The 24927-nt window shown below is 36.3% G+C and overlaps 3 protein-coding genes across 5 annotated transcripts in view; all 3 read right to left on the reverse strand.

The window, feature by feature from the left end:
• dctn1b (dynactin 1b) overlaps positions 1-13430 on the reverse strand; it is a 42290-nt gene extending 28860 nt beyond the window's left edge. The window contains exon 1 of one of the 2 annotated variants that reach the window (XM_073834095.1): positions 13367-13430. Coding sequence is in view for 1 of the 2 variants with exons in the window: in XM_073834094.1 (XP_073690195.1) it covers positions 7693-7725 (33 nt within the window). In the remaining variant the exon portion in view is untranslated. Of the gene's footprint in view, positions 1-7692; positions 8126-13366 lie in introns of those variants that run through there. The other variant, XM_073834094.1, reaches the window with a different exon arrangement.
• A 1932-nt stretch (positions 13431-15362) lies between these two features.
• Positions 15363-16671, reverse strand: LOC141325423 (N-acetyltransferase family 8 member 3). Its single transcript, XM_073834096.1, has one exon. It carries the CDS (start codon positions 16097-16099, stop codon positions 15428-15430), a length of 672 nt encoding a protein of 223 aa, XP_073690197.1. The 5' UTR covers positions 16100-16671; the 3' UTR covers positions 15363-15427.
• Positions 16672-16976: 305 nt separating this feature from the next.
• nat8 (N-acetyltransferase 8) lies at positions 16977-21644 on the reverse strand. 2 transcript variants are annotated; one of them, XM_073834097.1, is made up of 3 exons: positions 21602-21644; positions 21347-21421; positions 16977-21056 (listed from the first exon to the last, which is right to left on the reverse strand). In XM_073834097.1, exon 3 carries the CDS (start codon positions 21051-21053, stop codon positions 20385-20387), a length of 669 nt encoding a protein of 222 aa, XP_073690198.1. In that variant the 5' UTR covers positions 21054-21056; positions 21347-21421; positions 21602-21644; the 3' UTR covers positions 16977-20384. The 2 variants fall into 2 exon arrangements, with proteins under 2 accessions (XP_073690198.1, XP_073690199.1); XM_073834098.1 differs by lacking the exon at positions 21347-21421.
• Positions 21645-24927: the final 3283 nt, after the last annotated feature.

The following is a 24927-nucleotide window of genomic DNA, read 5'->3' on the forward strand; positions in this document are numbered from 1 at the left end:
ATTTTGAAAGTTCAAACTCAGGGGAACCATAGAAGTCCATTACATGGGAAGAAATCCTGAAATGCTTTCCTCAAAAAACACTATCTCTTTACGACTAAAGAAAGAAAGACATGAACATCTTGGATGACAAGGGGGTGAATACATTATCTGCAAATTCTTGTTCTGAAAGTGAACTACTCCTTTAATACCATGGACACTTTAGCTATACCTTTCTATAGATATTTTCATTATGTTGTTTATTTGTCTGTGTTGTTTTTAATATGCTTTTAGACAAACCATGTGCCAATCCATTAATCAACACCATTGTTGAGTATTTTCTCCTCAAAACTGTAGTTTCCTAAAGGCTGTCCCAGAAATGCGGTTTAAAGAGCCCTTTTTGCTACATAACAAAATTCAAATTACCAATCACGTCAATTAGCATGCAAAATATACAAATAGGATTACCAGCACAAAAATAGAAATGAAATAGAGCAAAACCGCTAACCGTTGACATGAATCATAATGTGCGGCAACAGTGTAAAAGTAGCCCGGAGTCAGAAGCACCTCTCCCGCATTGGCGTCTGCGCTTCAACGGCATATTCTCGTGGGCGCGAACTGAAATCACTACCTAGGAATTCGAGCTTTCGAGGCATTTTGAGGACACAACATCATAAGTAATTTTAACGAATGTTACAGTATCCACTGTAGTTGTCCTCTAGTAAAAAGAGTTTTATCTATTCATTATCAGTGTATCGCCATTATATCGTTTACTACAGTTAAGTTCGGTTAGTGGATGGATCAGGACTCCTGTCAAAGCCTTTAGATCAGTGGTTCTCAATCCTGGTCCTGGGGGACCCCTGCTCTGCACATTTTGCATGTCTCCCTTATTTAACACACCTGATTGAGATCAGCTCATTAGGAGAGAGATCCATGAACTGAACTAACAAGCTGAAGATCTCAATCAGGTGTGTTAAATAAGAGAGACATGCAAAATGTGCAGAGCAGGGGTCCCCCAGGACCAGGATTGAGAACCACTGCTTTAGATCAACATTAGTCTTTTTTCAAACCTGTAATGGTTAAAGAGACAGTTCACCCAAAAATGAAAATTCTGTCATTAATTACTCAACCCTCATGTCGTTCCAAATCTGTAAGACCTTTGTTTGTCTTCGGAACACAAATTAAGATATTTTTGGAGCCAGGAGGCTCTGGCTGGTGTGAGTGAGTGGAGGCGGGGCTAATTTGCATATTCATAGAAGTTACATTCAAGCTGTTTTAAGGCATGAGAAAATCATTTTCACAAGAAAAAATTTTAAATATGTAATTTTGATGGGTTTTTTAAGGGATACAATTTTTGATTACAGGGGGACTTTAAAGCATACCAAGTGTTGTCTGTGCCATAGAATGGTGAAAAAAACAAAAAAACAAAGTGAGGACAATAGCGAAAATGGCAGATCACGGGAATAAATGTTATGTTCCAGGTTGTGCAGGAGATGTTAAGTGCAGGGATGGTTGGTGTCTGAAACTTACTCAGAAAGGCAAGGAAAACAAATAAGGCGATCTAATAAAATTAGGCGAGCCACTGAAGGGACAAGGTTAGCTTAATGCTAGCAGTAGCCTGTTACATTGCAGTACATAAGATTTCACCTACCACATAAATGGAGAGCTGGAATGCATCACTAACAAGCATCTAAACATATGTGGTAAGTACTGCTGCTGTGCAAAGAGACTTTCTCAAAAGTGAAATTAAAATGATTGTGCATTTAAAACGGCAGTTTCAATAAACCACATATTAATAGCCGCTTAAGCTCCATGATTAAATATATATTTGCCTCCATGTGCGAGCTACTGAAATGAGCCACTCTGTGAAACAGCCAATCATTATACAGTAATTCATGAACCTTCCCAATAAGGTAATAACAGACCATTTCATTCTAGGGACAAATCCTACGGTTGTAAATGGACCTATAAAACCATTTCAGGAGAATTTTTGCCCTTTCCTATGCCATATACCTTCTATGTAGATATCAGAGAACAATTTAAAATATTGAATCAATGCATTCTATAGCACCTTTAACATCAAATACTAGAAATGATGGGGATTTTTCTGAGAAGTTATTAGAACGGAGAGTGAAAACCCCTGTCACAATACCTGATTTTTCACTATGCGATTATCAAGGACACAAAACTTCACAAAAATGATTGATTGTGATATATACAAAAATCTTTTAAAAAGGATAAATAATTAATAAACAATTCTAACAGTCAAATTTATCTTTTTTGACCAATGAATCACACCATTGCTTACAAAAAGAACAATTACCCTGAACTGTTTTTAGTTTACTACAGCATCAAGTACAACCATTTATAAGAATAACAACATATTTTTTACTCCAAACTAGTGTTTTAAATCAATGTCTGTGAGCTTAACACAGAATGAAGCAGAAATTATATTATTTTATAGTATTCTATACTGTGATAAATGTCGATTATCATTATCTTATAAATACATACCCTTATTAACCTGAAAAGACTTTAAAAAATACAGATAAACCAAATACTGTTGCAATCGTGTGTTGATTGTCTTCATGTTTCATTATATAAAACATTTCTATATGCATTTTTCTCATCTACAGCGATAGTTGTATGCCTACAGGATTTCCTGGAAGGTCATAAATTCTAAAATGACCCTTGAGTTTCTGCTTGAGGGCGGCCCTCCGGCGTCGAGTATGAATGAAACAAATTACATGTGAGAGTTTAGCACGCCATAATGGCGCTGGCACTGGATTATTATGTTATATTGTCTTATGTGTATGATACATTTTAAAATATTGCCAATACTGGTATATTGCGACACCCCTAATTAACATGATAACGATATTTCATTATTCAAATATCACGATTATTGTCAATACCGGTATATCGCAGCACCCCTACCTTAAAGGAGAAGTTCACTTCTAGAATGAAAACTCCTGATAATTTGCTCAGCCCCATGTCATCCAATATGTTTGTGTCTTTCATTCTTCAGTCACAAAGAAATTAAGGTTTTTGAGGAAAACATTCCAGGATTTTTCTCCATATAGTGGACTTCAATGGGAGCCAACGGGTTAAAGGACCAAATTGCAGTTTCAATGCAGCTTCCAAGGACTCTACATGATCCCAGCTGAGGAATAAGAGTCTTACCTAGCGAAACGTCTGTCATTTTCATAAAAAATAACATTTCTATACATTTTAATTACAAATGCTCGTCTTGCACTAGCTCTGCGATACGCATGCACATCTTGACACATTGCATAATCGTTTTGGAAAGGTTACACGCATTTAGTTTTTCATCTGTGTACTGCTGTTCAAAAAGGTAGGGTAGGGCGAAAAAGTCATTTTTTCCCCCAACATCAAAAATGTCTGACATCATTGTTTCCTGCTACAAAAAACCCCAGCTCAAACCAGCCCAAGCTGGTTAGCTGGTCTTAGCTGGTTTAAGCTAGAAGTAGCTTAGCTGGTCTCCCTGGCTGGCTAGGCTGGTCAACCTGGTTTTAACTGGTTGTTCCAGCTGGTCTCCCAGCCTAGTCTCAGCCTCAGACGTCACGCCCTCGGAACGTTGGCTAAACGTTGGCCGTCAGTCTTAAGGTCTGCCTACGTGAGACTACTCCCAGCCTGACCAGCTAAGGAAGTGGCCAAAACCCCTCTAAAACCAGTCTGCTGACCAGCTAAGACCAGGCTAGATGACCAGCTAAAACCAGCTTAGTTTTTTCAGCAGGGTTTACCTTTAAGGCTGACTTTCTTTACACATTCGCTTTGTAGACACTGGGTCGGTACTGTAATGCATGAGGTCGAGCTAGTGCAAGACGAGCATTTGTGGTTAAAAAGTATATTAATTTGTATTTTTCTTAAAAAAAGGCAGATTGTTTCACTAGACAAGACCCTTATTCCTCAGCTGGGATTATGTAGAGCCCTTTGAAGCTGCAACGAAACTGCAATTTAACCCCTTTTCTTCAAAAACCTCAAAAAATATATTTTCGACTGAAGAAAGAAAGACATGAACATCTTGGATGACATGGAGGTGAGTAAATTATCAGGAAATGTTCATTCTGGAAGTGAACTTCTCCTTTAAATGATAAAAAATCCATAACTTCCATATTAAGTTATTAGAACAGTTCAATAACCCAGATAGCACTCGTAAGTCTGCAAGATGTCCGTTAAAGATCTATTGATCTGGAAAGCATCTGCTGTGTACAGATGTCTGACAGACGTCTTTCAGATGTCAGTTTTACATACATTCTAAATTATAAACACCTTAAAGACATCTAATATACGTCTATTTGAGATCTGATAGGAAACGTCCAATAGACGCATTGCAGATGAGCAAAATATGTCTTGCAGATGTAAATGCAGATGTCAAATAGATGCCTCTGTGATGTATGTGTGCTATCAGGGAAACAATTAAATTTAATACACAAAATTGTCAGTTTCTTTTTCTGTTTTTACTTTGTTAATTAAAATATAAATAAATGATTCAGCCACTAATAAAAGCAGTTTACTTGATTCATTCCAGAAAGAACCAGTTGGAATGAGTCTATGCTGAAAGAATGAATACACTTGCAGAAAGAGTCACTGAAAAATTCCCACAACTATTACACAGACGGACAAACGCAAACACAGATAAATGGAGTGACAACAACAATCGATTGTCCCAGTGATGTTGCACTGTATCTCAGCACTTTTGCAATGCCACTCAGTCAGTCAGATTCGGACTAACTGTAAAATTGATCAAATCCAGCAACATTCAGACATTTTGTGCAATAAAACACTTCATCACACTGCAACAAGACAATCTGGAGGAGTTGAAGCCATTTGCAGACTCCTCTGAACAAGTCTCGCATGCCCTCCAGATTATATGTCTAAGAGGACAATTGAGGGTTATTTAGGAGCACTCAGACCAGAACTCAAGGCTGAAAAAGTTTGTGACGCAGCCCTAATCTTTACTGCAGAAGACATCACTGTTACCTGCAGTCACAGTGTGCAGAAACTCTCTCTCACACACACACACACACACACACACATCAGCTGATCCTGAGAGACCTGCTCCATTTCACTTCCATTTAGTCATTTAAATTCTCTCTAATCACACAGAGGCTGGGGTCCAAAATGAGTTTCATTTTTTTAAAACTACTGGATACTAAAAATAACTACTGGTCACATAAAGATAACAAGATGAGGCACAATATTTGCAGTGTTGTTTATTATTTTCGCTGACTGTAATGTAAACTCTAAGTGCTCTAAAGAGTTGGGAACATTATTAGGTTACAATTGAACAATAGAAAGAGAGCACAAGTGATAGATGTGACCTCTCCCGCGACTCAAAAACAGAGAGCTGTGCATAGACTGGCTCAGGTCACTGAAGTGTGACATATGCATTCATTACATAAATAGATTTAACATAATAAAGTAGCTGGCTAATTTTTAAATCAGCTGAAGAATACATCATGTGCACATGCAGGACATAGGAGTTAGTGAAAACTGACTTGTGACTCAGCAGAATTAAGTCACTAACTGTGTCAGTAAGGGTGGAAAACTGTGGGTTTAGGAATGTCATTGTTGATGTGGGTCTTGTGGAGCTTGTTAAGAAGTAAAACCGAAAAAATTGGATGATTTTAGATTCCCTACGAACTTGAAGCTTAAACGGCAGAGCTTTAACATGTTTGAGTCATATGCTAGACATAAACCCCCGGTTTCACAGACAAGGCTTAAGCCTAGTCCCAGACTAAAATGTAAGTCTGAGCTGTTTCAATTGAAAGAAACTTGCACTGACTGATCTTAAAATATATCAGTGCCTTTGATTTGTCTCAAGATGGACACCAGTAATGTTTTTTTTTTCTTCTAAGGCATGTTTATAAAAATGACTTAAATGTCCTAATTTAACTATGGCCTAATCCTGGTTTAGTTTAAGCTCTGTCTGTGAAACCAGGCCAAAGTGTTTATGTTTGAGAAGATTTGCTTACTAAACCTGCTTTTGAATGAATTATAAGTTGTCCATCAAATCTTTCCTCACAAGCTTTCATTATAATGTAAACGCATGTAAATATTAAATAAACCCGTTTATTTGAGTTCTTAATCTCTTCCAAGAGCTCTTAAAATCCACAAAAGGTTCAGTGAATAAGTACACATGAATAAATAAACACACATTTGTTTTTCTGTCATGTCGTGGACTTCAACGTCTTGACTTCTATTGTTTTAATACTAAACTATTATACTAAATCCTCTAATCCTTAACATAACCCTCACACAATACCTTTCCCTTTGCCTCTTTATATGATCATTCAGACACATCTGTTATGTTTATTAATATGTTTTCCTCACAAGGAACTGTTAGCTGCTACTCATAAATTATTTTAGATTTTACTATCCTTGTGGGGATGCATTTTCTATTGCTATTCACTAACAGTCCATTTAAACTGGGTTTTAATGTTCATAGTAGTGCTGTCTGGAAAAGTACATAAGATTTATGTCTGGAGATCAAGCTAGAAAGTTATTACTAAATTTAAAGGGATAGTTCACCCAAAAATGAATATGCTGTCATTAATTATTCACCCTCATGTCGTTCCAAACCCACAAAAGACCTTTGTTTATCTTCAGAACACAAATAAAGATATTTAGGGTGACGCTGAGGAGAAAAATAGTTGAATAAATTTGTTAGGGCTGTCAAACGATTAATCGTGATTAATCATTTGACAGCCCTAAAATTTGTTATTTTATTTTTTGTGCAACAAAAAATATTTTTGTTGCTTAATAACATTATGGTTGAACCACTGATGTCACATGAACAATTTTGTCAATGTTCTTGGTACCTTTCTGGACCTTGAACATCGTAGGACCCTTGCTGTCTTTTTCCATCAAAAATATCTTAATTTGTGTTCCGAAGACAAACAAAGGTCTTACAGATTTGGAACGACATGAGGGTTGAGTAATTAATGACAGAATTTTCATTTTTGGGTGAACTGTCTCTTTAACCATTACAGGTTTGAAAAAAGACTAATGTTGATCTAAAGGCTTTGATTTAGTTTGCAAGTATTAGGATTTGGACAGTGGTCAAGTTAAGAGAGACAGTCCACCCTAAATGAAAATTTTTGTCACAATTTACTCACCACCATGTTGTTTAGAACACAAAATATTACAAAAAATATTATAAAGAATGTTGGTAATCAAACAGTATTGGTTCCCATTGACCTCCATTTTTGTCCAAAGAAAGTCATACAGTTTTGCAGACATGTGGGTGAGTAAATGATGACATCATTTTCATTTTTGGGTGGACTATCCCTTTACCAGAGAATCCAATTTAATATGATTTTACAAATGCTTTTAGTCAACGACAACATACAGTGCAGGCAATCAAATGAAGCAAATAAAGTAAAACTGGTTGAATATTGACCATCAAAATGTATCCCAATCTGTGTTTTGTGATTTTTAATGTGTTTAAACTGCCTCATCCATACAAAAAAACACACAGCAATTGATCGTAAGAGTTTGTACACATGCAAATGTATTTTAGCCAAAAGCTGAGCCTTACAAATTCCAGAAGACTGACAAAGCCCACGCATATGCTACAACACCTGCATGTCCACACTCACAGCATCACAACACACTAACTCTACTTAAGCACAAGTAAAAACATGCATGTGTTCACAGGAACAGAAAGTGAGTCCACCGTATGTCACTCACCCTGCTGTAAGTGTATCGTTTCATCTGAGACATGCTGCTCCTGCGTCGCCGTTGACAACGGTTCCTCGCCTTGCTTCAGCAACCAGCAAAGGCTTTTCAACCCCCCAACCCACTGTCTCTCTATTTCTCTCTCTGTCTGTCTTTCTCTATCTCCACCTAACTCTCATCACTCAAGCCTTTGTCCATACGATGAGTATCAGAGATGTGCGTTTTGGTCCAGCTCCAAAACTGAACCCCAGAGGGGACACAGGGAGAGACACCAGAGGGAGGTCCTACTGGATGTCTGAGCTCAGATGAACCTGCTAACATGTGAATTGTCAGAAGGATCCCAGCATTGGTTTGAGTTGGAGTGAGAGGTGTGTGTGTTTAAGTCTGTCTGACTGATCTGTGTTGGTAGGTGAGTGTATGAGAGCAGTGCAACTGCGCTAATGTCTGCGTTGCCTTCTGCAGGAGAGAAAAAAGGGCAGAACTGGGTCCTAAAGCCCTCCAAACACTGAATTATCATCACAATTGTAACCCTGGACCACAAAACCAGTCTTAAGTAGCACGGGTGTGTATTTGCAGCCATAGCAAAAAATACACTGTACGGGTTAAAATTATCAATTTTTCTTTTATGCCAAAAATCATTAGGATGCTATGTAAAGATCATGTTCGATGAAGATATTTTGTCAATTTCCTACCGTAAATATATTAAAACTTCATTTTTGATTAGTAATATGCATTGCTAAGAACTTCATTTGGACAACTTTTCATTTTCTCAATATTTAGATTTTTTTGGCACCCTCAGATTCCAGATTTTTAAATAGCCGTATCTTGGCCAATATTGTCCTATCCTTACAAACCATACATAAGTAGAAAGCTTATTTATTCAGCTTTCAGGTGATGTATAAATCTCAATTTCAAAAAAGTTACCCTTATGACTGGTTTTGTGGTCCACGGTCACAATTATATTAACATATAAATATATTTAACATATAAAATGTCACCCTTTTTTTCACATACACATACTGTACAATAAGGCCTAATAACAGAGGTTGGCCAAATTATTATAATTTACAGTACAGCTCAATATTGTTATTAACTATAGTTGAAATAAAAAATGAAGCTAAATAAGAAAATGGGAAAAAATGACAAAAGCACATAAAAAATGTCTAAAACAACCTAAAATTAAAATAAAAAATAAACAAAAATAAAACATTGGTACAGCTATAGCTAAAATAGCAGTCAAAGCAAATAAAAATAAAAAATCTAATTTATTAATTAATTTATTTAGACATATCGATTGCCACTTATATATTCTATGACTCTTTCAAGCATTAAATAAATTGGTAATAAATTAAATAAAAGATTGTTTATTACATCACTGAAACAGGTCACTGTTTAATTACTTTCTAGCATTTTGAGTATATATAACATATTAAATAATTGTTCAAATCAAATTATTATCAAATATTAAATTATAATAAGGTTTATTAGTTAACATTAGTTACCATGAACTAAAAATGAACAATACTTCAGCATTTATTAATATTAGTTAATATTAATTTCAACATTAGCTAATGCACTATTAAAATCACAAGTTGCGTTTGTTAACATTAATTAATATTGTAAACATAAACAAAAACAACCAAAATTAGTAAACATACTATGACTGGATTACTAAAGGCCATGCATGTACGGCTGTGTACGAAGATGATCACTGGTTTAACAAGTCTTTATAACTCTAACTTTTTAACTTTTTTTTCTGTATTCTTAGCCAAAATGTTTTTCTCAAAAAATGACAAATGTTCACATGCTTAGCCTATCCATCTTTTTCTTTCTGTAAGAGCGGGCGTGGCCATTTGTAAATTTTATGGGTCTAGCTTCCAGTCTCATCCGTGTGCAGATATTTTTAGCTGTGCTAAACATCTTGCTTTGCTGCGTGATATTGCAAATTGGTGTGTCTTACCAAATTATGTTAATGTATTATCTTAATTATGAGCAAACTGGTTTGTAGAGCAAACAGTTTTATCACTTACTGCATGTTGTTATCCTTCTCATTATTTCCCTATAGCAGATAATGGAAGTCTCATCCACAGGCTTACTTCTGCATTAAAGAACAAAGTGGATAAGAGGCAGCAGGTCTCTTTAAGACCGGCTCTCTATTCAGCCTTTCTGTTTCTCTCCAGGCCTATTTGAATGTGACGCAGCTTCCAATATAAAGCTGAACATGGAGAGTGAGTTCAGTGAGGAGAAGTGTGCACAAACTGGCTGACAAACAAACACATACACACTGACAGGATTAACACTCTTTATAAACTACAACTGCACTGAATCCCCAGGGGCTTATTTTTGTATTATGCATACTGCACAGAAAGCAAACGCTGATGTTTGCAGCACACTCGCTGTTCACTGTGATACAGTTAGAAGGGACAGGTGCACAGCTGCAAACATTGTGCTCACAAAAACCAGTAAGGGGTGCAATCTGAATAGACAATCAGACAATGCACAAATAAATCACACAATGACAGCTGCTCTCCTCTGACCACTCTATTAAACAGTGTCTCTTATCTGTATCAGCGATACACAGCGTTACAATCTGTCAGGCTAGGAATCAACCGGGCACGTTGGGGTATTCGTAGGGAATCAGCTTTGTATGCTGGGAAATGCAGAAAAGAGACTCAGTAGGGGGGAAAAAATCAGCTGACACAAGGGAGTGTCCACTTATAAACACTGTTTTAGCTTAATTATCACTTCACACTGGTGTGAGACTGTCTATAATACGTTTACAATAAATAAAATGTCCTCAACTGGATAAAATGATGAATAAATAAATGAAAATACTTATATATTATATAAATATAACTATAATGTTAACTATAATGTTATTTAACTATATATAAGAGTGAGATATTAGAGCAATATCAGAACTCCCATTTCACAGTTTGTAACCGTATCACTGTTTGCGGTACTTCTTACAGAAAGGGTCATGGCAGATGCCAAAATCCACTAATTTTATGAATAATAGTGTTTTTGTGTCACGGAATGTAGTTTTAGGCGAGAATGCTCCAGGGTGTCAGCAACCGTTCAGTGCTCATGAACCCACCGAGAGCAGCCTTACCTTGGCCAGAACTTTTTGATTTTGCCACTGGCTCTGATGTCTTTATATGGGTAATCATGAGATATAATTTGAATTTGAATTTATTTATTTAAGAAGGGACAGTACATACTAATGAACATTAGAAAATGTAAGTATGTGGGAGTTAGCCAAAGGCTAATTTACATCCCTTGTCCCTTGGCATATAGTTATATATAGTTATATAGTTGGCTTTGGATAAATTTAACTGGCTTTCTTTGCTCTCATTAATCTATTATTTGTTCCAGAGCAAAGAGTTTTGGCTGAGGGCAAAATGTAATCGCATTACATTTTATGTAAAATTAGTGCTGTATATCAGAGAGCTGCCTTTGTACTTTTGACTGAACATATATGGGCCATTCTACAGAATTGTTCCAAAGTATATATAAAAAAAAGTATTTTTCTATCCAAAACATTTGTATGTATGCAAATTGTATAATATCCAAGGTACACATTTCTAGTAATTAATTTTGCAGTTAATTCTCATATTGTAAAGTTTTGGAATATTTGTCCTCTCCCCAAATGTTTCACTATCAAAACACAGAAATACTTTTATAAGTTTATATTGGTTATATTGGCCAATTAAGATTTTGCTTACATCTACATATATATACATGTTTTTGCATTTTATAAATCAATAACAATTACATTTTTACAATATTTTAAGTGTAATTTATAGGTTTTGTTGTATTTTTAATCCAATTTTTCTTTGTAAAAGGCAAAAAGGTGATCATACTGACTTTAAAGTTAAGTATTCATTAGTGTGCATTAGGGATGCACCGATGCGAATTGGCCGATAATGCTTGCGCGTTTTGTCAGTAAAGCCGGTTCTGTAATCAGCGGTAAATGCCATCAGGTGCGTGATTTCACGTTGAGCCGTATATACTACATACAGCCGTTGTTTACCGACGAGCTGCGCAAATCAATGTTCATTATCAGTGTGAATGTGCGCAGCTCGTCAGTGAACAACGGCTGTATCGTTGCATCCCTAGTGTGTATATACATTAAACCAAAAAAAATCTTAACATCTCTAGCTGATAATTCAGTATACTTTTTTTTTTTTTGACAAAACATCCCATGTTTTGGTTGTGACAGTGATGCTTTGGTAGCGACCACATCACATTACATAATTTTAACTTGCAAACTAAAACACCACTAAAACATACTAAAATATCAGAAAATTGCATTACTGTACTAAAATTTTGTTTATTTCCCCCAAATATGAGGACTATGTGTTCCCTTTTGTCACTACCAAAACAATAATGACATGTTTCGTCGTGACAATTTTATGGGCTAACACCCCAAAAAACAAAGATGTCACTAGCGAAACTCCATCAAATGTTTGTGTGACTGTTTTGGTAATGACATTCTTATATACTTTTGAACCTAGCTCAAAAAGGCTAATCAGCACATGGTTATCTAGCACAGTTCTGAACAGTCACACATATAAAATATTTATGCAATAACTCCCAAAAATGTGTTCAATAGTCAAATTCTATAAAGTCACACAGATTTTGGTGGTGTAGTTAAAATCAGTCTCAGCCTTTGGACTAAAACATACACTGCCTGGGTACTAGTGGGTAGTGACATGAAAAATGCAGGACACGTTTTTTTTACATAAAGTTTCCTAATATACAAAGAAAATATTAAATTAATATTTTTTAACTTTAAAGAATCAAAAAGATACTAATAAAATGTATATTTAAAAAAATACAAAAATTATTTCAATATCATTAGGGTTCGGGACAGCCACCTCCCAGTTGAAAGTACCCAATAAATGATCATTTAAATATATTAAGCTTACTAACATTTTGAAAATTATTGTGAGTTTCAATAGATAATAGAAGGATCTTAGTAAACTTAGTAAGATTTAAATACTTAAATGCTTTATTAAATGTGTTTTTAGGTTGTGGGACAGCAGTTTGCACCAATTCTGTAGAATGGCCCATATGTTTGTATAAATGTCACAACATAAATATACAATATATAGAATATTTTGGTGTAAATCAATACTTAAATTAAGATATTAAAATAGTTCATTTTGAAGATACTATTAATGACTACTCTGAGCATAAATTAATTAATAAATTAAACCATACTACATTAACAAACTATTTTAATGAATAAAACTTGTATACAAGTGGAAGGAAAGCAGTGTGATTGTGCACATTTGCTTATTTCCTGTGCAGTGATGATCAACTGATGATGCACCTGCCAGCCTGGTCCGTCTGTTCCCTCCCCCCACATGAATCAACAAACAAACAAATAAACAAATAAACAAATAAATAAATATTACGGAACGATAGAGTCTTCACTGTAATTTAGGTAAATGCTGTAGCAGTGAATAGTAAAAGCGATTAATTCAAGAAAATGCTGAACGCACAGCCAGCATCCCATCAATCCTCCCATCGATTAGCCACCGCCTATTTCTACTACTACAGCCGCTACATCCCTCAACTGAGAATGATTAGTAAATACAGTCGGAAAAAAAATCGAGAATGTGAGGTGATTTCGCGGTTATTTCGTGCTCTTTATTTCAAACCATGCTTTTGAACTTACCGTGATGTTTTGGATGCTGTTCTTACTAAGCGTGTTGTGTGTATTCCCGTACAATGTGGATATGACAGCTACTTCCTGAGGAGCGCTACGTCACACACACACACGCCACGCTCACTGGATACAATGGGAGATTATAAGGGGGGTTTGGCACTTACCTCGAAAGGGGTACAAAATAGGGACTAAAACGCTTTAAAACAATAAAAGGCTAAGTGAAAGGTTGCCCGATCAAATTGATGACATATCTAAATAGCTACAGTTTAAAATCCTAATTAAACCGCCTGCCAGCAACAGGGCTGTAATTAATTACAGCTAGCTTCAATTTATTTTTGTCTTAAAATAATTTTAAATTAAAGGGAAAGTTCAGCCAAAAATGAAAATCTACTTACTCGCATTACATTCACCCAAAAATGAAAAATCTGTCAGTAATTACTCACTCTCATGTCCTTCCAAACCCGTAAGAGCTTTGTTCATCTTCGGAATTATGCAGGGTCAGAAAGCTCTCGAATTTCATACAAATATTCTAATCATACAAATATTCTAAGCTCTCGAATTTCATACAAATATTCTAATCATACAAATATTCCAATTTGTGTACAAATTAGAATATTTGTATGAAATTCGAGAGCTTTCTGACCCTGCATAGAGTACTATTTTCACAACGCGTCGTCAATCGGCCATCATTTTGTCAGCACTGAACATAACCCTGTTGTTAACCAGCCTGGTTTTAGCTGGTCATAGCTGGTCAGCAGGCTGGTTTTAGAGGGGATAAACCAGGCTGGTTGACCAGCTAAAACCAGCCAACCAGCATTCCCTGCTGAAAAAAAAAAAAACAGCTAAGACTGGTTGGCTGGTCTTAGCTGGTTTAAGCTGGTTTCCCCGCCAGGCCAGGCTGGCCTTAGCTGGTCAGGCTGGGAAACCACTAGCTAAAACCAGCCTGGCCAGCTAAAAAACAGCTACTTCCAGCTTAAACCAGCTAAGACCAGCCAACCAGTCTTAGCTGTTTTTTTTAGCAGGGAATGCCACTAAACCAAACAAAACTCGCGTATTTTGCTGATTATTGCTGCTGAAAATAGTCAGTTATTGTCATGTTTTGGGCTGTATTAATTGGTCAGAGTACTACAGACTGCCAAAAGTTATAACAAATCAAGGAAAAGATTTTGGTTGGTTTTTGGCGTTTGTGGTTGGCCAAATTAAACCAGAATTTCCGGAGCAAGAATCTTGACAACATTCGAGTTTGTTCTTCTCATTTCTGGTCAGGTAGTTGAAATATTAGGCTAACCCTGGTGAGAAAAACAGCTAAAACCAGCTTAGGGTGGTTGGCTGGTTTTAGCTGGTCAGCAGGCTGGTTTTAGAGGGGTTTTGGCCACTTTTCCAACCTGGTCAGGCTGGTCTTAGCTGGTCAGGCTGGGAAACCACCAGCCAAAACCAGCCTGACCAGCCTGGGAGACCAGCTAAAACCAGCTACTTCCAGCTTAAACCAACTAAGACCAGCCAACCAGCCTAGGCTGGTTTTAGCTGTTTTTTTCAGCAGGGAATATCTTAATTAATGCTGCTCGTACATATTTTTTCCACCTATTAACTTTAGTTAATAAAATATTGCGCCCTTTCCTACTTACTAAATCCTCCTCTATATGAATTAGCAGCTTCCACACATTTCTTCTGTGCTTTAAACTGCATAAATTAGCAGAACAACATATTCAGTAGTACATTAACCATGCAATCTATGCTATTGTTTACATCTGAGTATCGCCAGTATGGCTGCACATGTGGGTAACTGACCAAATCAAGTGCAAACCCTCTACGCAACTGAAAAAGTAGAAATATAAGTTAAAATAGTCCATGCGACATCAGTGGTTCAACCATATTGTTACGAAAATACTTTTTGTTCACAAAATGCTTAAATTAGGCTACATATAAAAAAATAATAATGGGATATCAAGGTACACTATATTATGTGAATTTTTGAAAAAATTGTTTATTTTAGATTTGTGTTTATTTGATATAAAATGTAACGATATGACAGATATGAATACAACTTTTTACAATCTTTTTCTTTTCCTTTTAGCATGACATGACACCACCATTCCTGTGTGCATATTTATACACCATGAAACTGATCATCCTGGCAGGAAGTGATGGCCACACAAACTCCTCCTCCTTTTCGAACCCGATGGTGTCATACAGCTTATGAGCATCCGTTTGCACCATAGAGGTGAAAAGCACCACTCTCTTCACATTATGTCTGGCAACAAACTCCAAAGCAGTTTTACAAAGAGCTTTCGCAAGGCCACGGCCCCGAAACTCCTTTTTCACAGAGATCCTTTTCAGTTCCCAAGCACCTGGCTCCCCCACACAGGGCAAAATGCCCACTGTCCCGACAATAGACCCTTTCAGTTCTGCAACCCAAAAGCAGCTCCTGCTTTCAGGCTGAATGTAGGAGTTCCTGATGTCCAACAGATCCTCTCTGAGCCCAAGCTGAATCCCCTGCTCAAAAATATACTGCACTGCCATCCGAATAGCCAGCATAACCCCTCCAACACCCAAAATGACAGTCAGGATTGAGTCAGAGAGGAAATAGATGAGAAGACAGAGTCCACACAGCATAGCTTGAATCCATGGTTGCTTCAATGCCAGAAGATACACAGTTCCAACATGTTCTCTGAACCCAGTGGTGTATAGCGTCCTCACAGCTGAGTAATCTGCATCCCGATACTCACGAATCTGGTACCACATTATGAAGGCTTTGAGAGGACTGAGATTAAAATGGATTTGTGAGGAAAGCAGACAACAAGGTATTACAATGAAGGCAAGAAAGTGGCTTCTTAATCTGTTAAGAGTTTTAGTAAGCTTTAGCTTTTTAGTTCAAAAGCTTAGCGTTACACAGGAATCTCCTGCCTGAACTGTTTTTCATAGCCAAGACCTATCAGACACAGACATGAAAGTTACCAAACTTGCTTTAATATAGTGCAAAATCCTGAACAAAAATAAAATTTTTATAGTATTACAAAAGGTATAATTAAAAATATTGGAGCCTCATCAAATGCTTTTTCAGCTCTGAGAAGTGAATGTGGAACTTCCTGTATGGAATCACATGATCTCTGCAAGCTCAGACCACTGATGTTGCTCACAGAGCTAATCAAACCCACTAAAAAGCAGGTTGGGATGATAAATTCAACTCAGGATAGCTGCTCTATTAATACGTTTATATTCAAAATGTGACCCTGGATCACAAAACCAGTCATAAAGGTTTTTCGAAATTAAGATTTATACATCATATTTAATTAAGCTTTTCATTGATGGTTATGGTTGATGGATATGGTTTGTTAGGATATGACAAGATTTGGCCGAGATACATCTATTTGAAAATCAGCAAAAAAAAAAAAAAAATCTAAATATTGAGAAAATTGTCTTTAAAGTTGTCTAAATGAAGTTCTAAGCCATGCATATTACTAATCAAAAATTAAGTTTTGATATATTTACAGTAGGCATTTACAAAATATCTTGATGGAGCATGATTTTTGGCATAAAAGAAATAATTTTTGCCTATTGCTACAAATATACCCATGCTACTTACAACTGCTTTTGCAGGGTCACATATGTGAAAACACAATTCATTTATAAAAGTTTTTATTGATTTATGTTATCAAAACAAATTACATGTGGTTTTATCAGAAAAAAGTCATTGTAACATTCAGTCACAGGGCAATCACATTTTTCATTCTTTCATAAATTAAAAACAATAGAAAAAGTAAAATACAGAGAGAGATGATTCTGTTATTTCGTAAATAAACTATTAATATCGATTAGTAATTTTCACATTGTCTCTGCCGTTGTAATCAACGTCGATGCCACAGAGGTGGAAATGTAACACATTAACATCGCAAGCAGCTCCTGTTGAGCATCATCTGACAGTTTCAAAGCATTTACATCTCATGCCTCTCATCGACCAAATATAAATACTTCCAGGAAACTACAGCTTTTCAGATTTACTGATTTGTAGAAATGGACAGGCTATGTATAAATAAACAGAAATGATTTTAACCAACAGTGTCTCAGGAACTGCAGACTCTACAGCATCTTCTCCAAATGAACGTCCCTTAAATGCTTCTGGTAAATGTTTAGTGGTGAAATGGACATTCTGACGGGTAAATAATGAAGTTTAGGCAAGATCCAAGCTGGTTTTGCTTTTATTCAAGACTGCTACATGTGTAATTCACCCAAAAGTTAATATTCTTTCACCATTTACTCATCATCATGTCATTCCAAAGCAGTGTTGTTTTTGACAACCATCTTAGATTTAGTCTTAGTCTTAGTCTTTTGGACTAAAATGCTTCTTAGTTTTAGTCAAATTTTAGTCACTTCTATATGTGATAGTTTTAGTCCAATTTTAGTCGACGAAAAGTCAAAAAGGTTTTAGTCTAGTTTTAGTCGACGAAAAGTCAAAAAGGTTTTAGTCAAAAAAAGGGAAAAAGGTAGTCTTTTAACAAATTAATGTAGGTCAGTAAGTATTTTGCTGTTGGGTAGTGTCACTTATAAGTTCTGAAAATAGCAGATCTATAGTTCAACACAATGTGAGCTTCCGGATCGACAATTTTCACCAATAATTACAATAATGAAGGTATGTTTTAGAACATAAAAGACAAACAAGGATGGAATGCTAAAACGGCTTGCCATACTAGTATGGCAAAGAGTATTTAATGCTAAAACGGCTTGCCATAGCGTCAGATACTTTTTAAGTTTTAATTGGCATGCACAATAAGCGGAAATGTCATGCATTTTAAACGTCTGACGGACCACCCACTAACATTTTCGTCTATTCTCGTCTCGTCAACGAAAACTCACACACATCTCGTCATGTTTTAGTCATCAACGAGCCATTTTTATCTCGTCATCGTCTCGTTATCGTCATGAAAAAAAGTGGCGTCAACGAAATGATTTCGTCATCGTCATCGTTGACGAAAACAACACTGTTCCAAAGCCTTTAGAACATGGGTTAATCTTCAAAACACAAATCAAGATATTTTAATAGGGATATAATGGTATTTAAACTGTCTCAATATCATCGTGATCACATGACAGTATGAAACTAGGCAAAATATATTCAATATTTTTAAACTTTGTTATTCAAACATAAAAGGACTTTAAAGTTGTGCTTTGGGTGATTATGCTTTGGCACAGTATCTGTCAAACGAACTAAAACCGAATAAGCACAATATGGCTTAATCCCTTTATCAATTCTGTTTTCGCAGCGTTTCAAAGCAAAATGCGCACCTGGTACAGGTTATCCGGTGTTTTCCATGCCTCAAAACGGCTCAGTTCATAGTGAATGCAGTGAACTTGTTTATTGCATGTACTGTAAGTTTAGCGCATTTGGGAACACAAAGGGCACTAGTTATGTTTTATTTTGGTAGCAGATGATTTACTAGATATAACTAGATGTAGTTAAATGTGTTTTCGTAAGCCTGTTTTCACTTAAGCTGGAGTTTTTCGTCAAAATAAAAGCTCCACAGCCATTTCTGTCAAAATAAAAGCTGCAGTATGAATTGCTGACAGCTAGCGGTTTAAATAGGTAACGTTAGCACAGTCCAAATTCAAAATATCTCTTTCAAGTGTAGAAATTAGGAAAGAAGTATTGTAATTTCCCTTCTGTAGTGTAAAGCAAAAACAATATACCTATGAAATAGGCTATTTATTTTCATTTATTTTACAGTGCAATTGTTTTAAAATATATTGCTATCAGTGTCATAGGAATAATAATAATATAAAATTGTTGTTATTATTATATTCTAATTTGTTTGGCTTCCTAAAACACTAGTGTGAATGTAATTTAGACTGAGACAGTATACCACACATAAAAAGAGGGTTGAACCCCCTTTAAAGTTCAAGTCAATTTTTGAAGACTTTTTCTGATTTAAGTTTTTCTAGTTAAGAACATGGGTTGAAACTTTCAAAGTGCACTAGACAGAATAATTTAACACTAAAATGTACAAAATTATTTTTTTCCCCCAAGTCTTCACTTGCCTTTTTTTGAAATAATGTATCACTGACGTCATACCGAAATATTATTGTATCATGACATTTTGATATTGTTACATCCCTAATTTGTTTAAAAACCTAGAAGTTTCTGTCCATTGAAAGTCAAGGTAACTAAAACTTAAGATCCAAAAAGGCTTCAATATGAATCATTGTTTAGGTGTAAATAAAAGCCTTTCTGGATCTTCTAGGTTAACTGGACTTTCTTACCTCTTAGAATTCATTAAACATACATTCAAAAGTTTGGGGTCAGTAAGACTTCTAATAGTCTTTAAAGAAGTCTCTTATGCTCATTAAGGCTGCATTTATTTGATTAAAAATACAGAAAAAAAACAGTAATATTGCAAATTGTTTTTACTATATAAAATAATGTTTTTTATTTTAACATACTTTAAAATATAATTTATTCCTGTGATGAAAAGCTGAATTTTTATCAGCTGTTACTCCAGACATAAGTGTCACGTGATCCTTCAGAAATCATTCTAATATGCCCATTTATTATTAGAATGATCAATGTTGGATAATATCAACAGTTGTGCTGCCAAAATATTTTTTGAAACCTGTGATTTTTTTTTTTCAGGATTCTTTCATGAATAACAAGTTTAAAAAGTACAAAAAAGTGTTTAAAGTGTTTATTCAAAATATAATTTTTTTATAACAATGTAAATTATTTATTATTAATTATTAACCTGATACATCCTTGGTGAATAAAAGTATTAATTTCTTAAAAAAAAAAAAAAAAGAAACAATAAAAATGTACTGACCCCAAACTTTTGAACGGTAGTGTATCTAAAAAATATTTTTTTTGAAGATGAACTAAAGTCATACAGGTTTGGAAAGACATGAAGGTGAAGAATTGATGACTAAATTTTTGAGTGAACAATCCCAAATCAGATTTTTAAAAACAATCATTTGATTCTTTACAAATTTAAAAAAGAAACAGTCAAAGGATGATAATGTTTTGCTGAAGTTGGAAATCTCAACTTCAGTTGCGACATAGTTTGAGGATGAGCTGATACTCCAACAATGTGAAATTAGTCAGCCTGGCAATCACATCCGGAGCGCTAAATTCGCTGACCTTCATGTAGCCCATGTGCTCATAGAGCTTCTGTGCATCTGTCTGGACCACCGAAGTGTGCAGCAAAACCCCTCGAAAACCACGTTCAAGAGCAAAGTCGGACACGGTACGGCACAGCGCTTTAGCAATGCCTTGTCCACGGTGAGTCTTTTTAACTGACATCCGCTTCAGTTCCAGGAAGTTCGGGTCCTTCTCTGAAGGCAAACAAGCTACTGTACCCACAACACGACCTTGGCTCTCAGCCACCCAGAAGCAGGCGCGTGGTGGATCCAGATAGGTCTGCTGAATGTGGTTAAGATCTTGCTCAAGACAGGTCTGGATGTACCTGTTAAGCATGAAACTTATACTCTGCCTGCCTGCGGCCAAAAGCAGCGTGACGGCTAGTACGGGTAACAGGATAGACTGTGAGCTGGTCAGCAAAGCGCAAAACACGCATCCCAGTAACATCTGCGCTAGGGGCTGTTTGAGAACATGCATGCAGGATGATGGGATGTGTTCGCTCATCCCAATGGTGAAAACCTCCTTTACTTCTTCATGATCTTCCTCCCGATAGCGACGAATCTGGACCTCAGCCATGACCTTGACATCAAGCATGACATTAGAAATAATTACACAAGACTGTGCATATTAAATCCTATTATATCTGTCCTGTCATTATCGTGTCTTATAAGTGAACAACATTTCAGATCATTTTTAGAATATAACTGATGCACGTGTATTTACATATATAACAGAGTTTGCATTTACTTTACATAAGAAAACATTAGATAAACAGTACTCATTTTTACTCAATACTCATTTCATTTTTTAACATTAATGTTTGTCCTTGTATTAAAGACACCGAATTATATAGTGGCACAGAAACTCACAGCAAATTCCTCGATCACCCGCAGCCCCTTTCTTGATAAGACGAGATTTCCAGGTTACTGACCTTTACTCGATGACTGCGGGCAGCCAGTGAGGACATATATAAGGCATTTTTGTTTACGGAAGTATTAAGAGCTTTATTTACACTGGCATTTCCGAGGAATGTTAACTGTAACAATATGCCTTTGAATCATGCGAATTGAAACAGTTTTTGCTCTGCATTTTCGTTATTTTTAAAACAAATAATACAGACTTACCTGTGCTGGAAATGATGCTAGTAAAATGAATCCTCTACTTTGTTCTAACGGTTCTTCCTCTTTTTCAAATTGTTAAGTTTGAGAGAAAGCACTATCGCCATCCACTGGAAAGGAAGAAAAGGACGATGCATGTGGCAGAGGCTGGTGGCATGTTTTCTTTCTTTCTTTCTTGCTACTTTGCCGCTTTACATTAAACACTGTTCAGTCAGTGTGATATAGCAGCGGATTCTAAAGTGTGTGGGTAATATTACGGGTTAGTAGTAAGTAAAAACAGTTTTCCAGTAATTGTTGTCATTTTAATGGATGGGATGTCCATTCTCTTTTTTATTTTTTATTTGTCCTTTCGTTCTTCCTTTGTTATTCATTAAGGTTAAGTATTGGGATATTGGCTAGATTAAATTAAAAAGCCCTTTTATATGTGGAAAAAAGGAAAGCCGGATTTACAAACATGCTGTTACTCAGAGTTACTGATAAACCATATTTAAACATTAATTTATAAAGATCACAAGGTTTTGAGTTAAAGTCCAATTGAATTAATATGTGTTTTAAGGGTTACTTCAGCCAAAAATGAAAATTCTGTCATTAATTACTCACCCTCATGTCGTTCCAAACCTGTAAGACCTCCGTTCATCTGCGGTACACAAATTAAGATATTTTTGATGAAATTCGAGAGCCTTCTGACCCTCCATAGACAGCATTATCCCACCACGTTCAAGGTCCAGAAAGGTACCAAGAACATTGACAAAATATTTCATGTGACATCAGTGGTTCAACTGTAATTTTATGAAGCTACGGGAATATGTTTTGTTGCGCCAAAACACTAAATTAATAACTTTAATCCACAATTCTTCTCCTCAGCATCCCCCTAGTGCCATTTTGTAGAATACCACAACATGTGTGTAAAGCTTCATAAATTATGGTTGAACCACTGATGTCATATGGACTATTTTGCTGATGTTCTTGGTACCTTTCTGGGCCTTAAATGTGGTGGGACCCTGTCTATGGAGGGTCAGAAAGCTCTCGGATTTCATCAAAAATATCTTAATTTGTGTTCCAAAGACAATCCAAAGATATGAGAGTGAGTAACTAATGACAGAATTTTCATTTTTGGCTGAGCTATCCCTTTAGGAGTGAGTGTTCAGCCCTTGTGATATAGCATAACTTGGGAATTATTTGTTTTAGTATGATCAACAACTGACCTAAATGTGGCTGGCAATAGTCAAAGACAGATTGAATATCAAAACTGTACTGTGCAGACTCTGGCTCCAAATTATAATTTCCCCCAAGATGGCAGCGGCCATATTGAGACGCATTGGCTTCACTTTTCTATAGTGAAATGAAGCGGAGATGTGTCGTCCATCTTTTTTAATACAGTCTATGGTGGGCTCCAAAGCTCAATTACTGTTGTCTTTTCTGAGGTAAATCGCATTACATGACTCTTTTACAAGCTATTTTACTGAAATAAAATTTTCCAAATCTTTTTCAATCTATTCATTTTGTAGACTTCAAATCCAGCAGGATGTGATGCAGCATCCAAAGACTACAGTCGTGGCCAAAAGTTTTGAGAATGACACAAATATTAGTTTTCACAAAGTTTGCTGCTCAACTGCTTTTAGATCTTTGTTTCAGTTGTTTCTGTGATGTACTGAAATATAATTACAAGCACTTCATACGTTTCAAAGGCTTTTATCGACAATTACATGACATTTATGCAAAGAGTCAGTATTTGCAGTGTTGGCCCTTCTTTTTCAGGACCTCTGCAATTCGACTGGGCATGCTCTCAATCAACTTCTGGGCCAAATCCTGACTGATAGCAACCCATTCTTTCATAATCACTTCTTGGAGTTTGTCAGAATTAGTGGGTTTTTGTTTGTCCACCCGCCTCTTGAGGATTGACCACAAGTTTTAAGATCTGGAGAGTTTTAACGTTTTGGTCTCCGTGCCACTTAGTTATCACTTTTGCCTTATGGCACGGTGCTCCATCGTGCTGGAAAATGCATTGTTCTTCACCAAACTGTTGTTGGATTGTTAGAAGAAGTTGCTGTTGGAGGGTGTTTTGGTACCATTCTTTATTCATGGCTGTGTTTTTGAGCAAAATTGTGAGTGAGCCCACTCCCTTGGATGAGAAGCAACCCCACACATGAATGGTCTCAGGATGCTTTACTGTTGGCATGACACAGGACTGATGGTAGCGCTCACCTTTTCTTCTCCGGACAAGCCTTTTTCCAGATGCCCCAAACAATCGGAAAGAGGCTTCATCAGAGAATATGACTTTGCCCCAGTCCTCAGCAGTCCATTCGCCATACTTTTTGCAGAAGATCAATCTGTCCCTGATGTTTTTTTGGAGAGAAGTGGATTCTTTGCTGCCCTTCTTGAGACCAGGCCATCTTCCAAAAGTTTTGGCCTCACTGTGTGTGCAGATGCGCTCACACCTGCCTGCTGCCATTCCTGAGCAAGCTCTGCACTGGTGGCACTCCGATCCCGCAGCTGAATCCTCTTTAGGAGACGATCCTGGTACTTGCTGGACTTTCTTGGACGCCCTGAAGCCTTCTTAACAGTGCAGTGGAAAGTTTTTTTCAGGATTAAGTTAATTTTCATGGCAAAGAAGGACTATGCAATTCATCTGATCACTCTTCATAACATTCTGGAGTATATGCAAATTGCTATTATAAAAACTTAAGCAGCAACTTTTCCAATTTCCAATATTTATGTAATTCTCAAAACTTTTGACCACGACTGTACATAAACTTGGAATTATAGTACACAGAATACAAAAATAAGTTTTCCACAGACTGGGCTGCTGTGGACTTTATGTCAATGATAGTCCTATGTTCAACGATATTGATGACTGCCATTATTACCTTAGGACATGAACCGACAATAGAGGGACAATTAAAGGTTTGCACTTATGCCTCGATTTGGCCAGTTACCCAGATGCGTGGCCATATTAGTGAAACTCAGGCGTAAACAGCACCATGAATTGCGCGGTTAATGTACTACAGAATACGTTGTTTTGCTTATGCTGTCTAAACAATGGGGAAAAAGTGTGGGAGTTGTTAAATCATAGAGAGAAGGACTTGGTTAACAGGAAAGTTAAAGATACCTGCGAGCAGTATTAAGACATTAGCCTAACATTTCACCTGCCTGACTGGAAATGATAAGAACAAACACAAATATTGTCAAGATTCTTGCCTTGGAAATCCTGGTTAAGATTGGCCAACCACAAACACCTTTTGTTCCTCAGATGGTTTTTGTGCACTCTTCTCCTTGATTTGTTAGAACTTTTGTCAGTCTATAGTACTCCAAATATTTAGCTATTTTTCGAC

This window comes from Garra rufa, chromosome 2 (assembly GCF_049309525.1).
Source record: "Garra rufa chromosome 2, GarRuf1.0, whole genome shotgun sequence".
In the NCBI taxonomy this organism is placed as follows: Eukaryota; Metazoa; Chordata; class Actinopteri; order Cypriniformes; family Cyprinidae; genus Garra; species Garra rufa.

Bases quoted from the DNA above. Each gene is read 5' to 3' on its own strand.
- LOC141325423 (XM_073834096.1), bottom strand. From the start codon at position 16,099: ATGTGGTACCAGATTCGTGAGTATCGGGATGCAGATTACTCAGCTGTG.
- nat8 (XM_073834098.1), bottom strand. From the start codon at position 21,053: ATGGCTGAGGTCCAGATTCGTCGCTATCGGGAGGAAGATCATGAAGAA.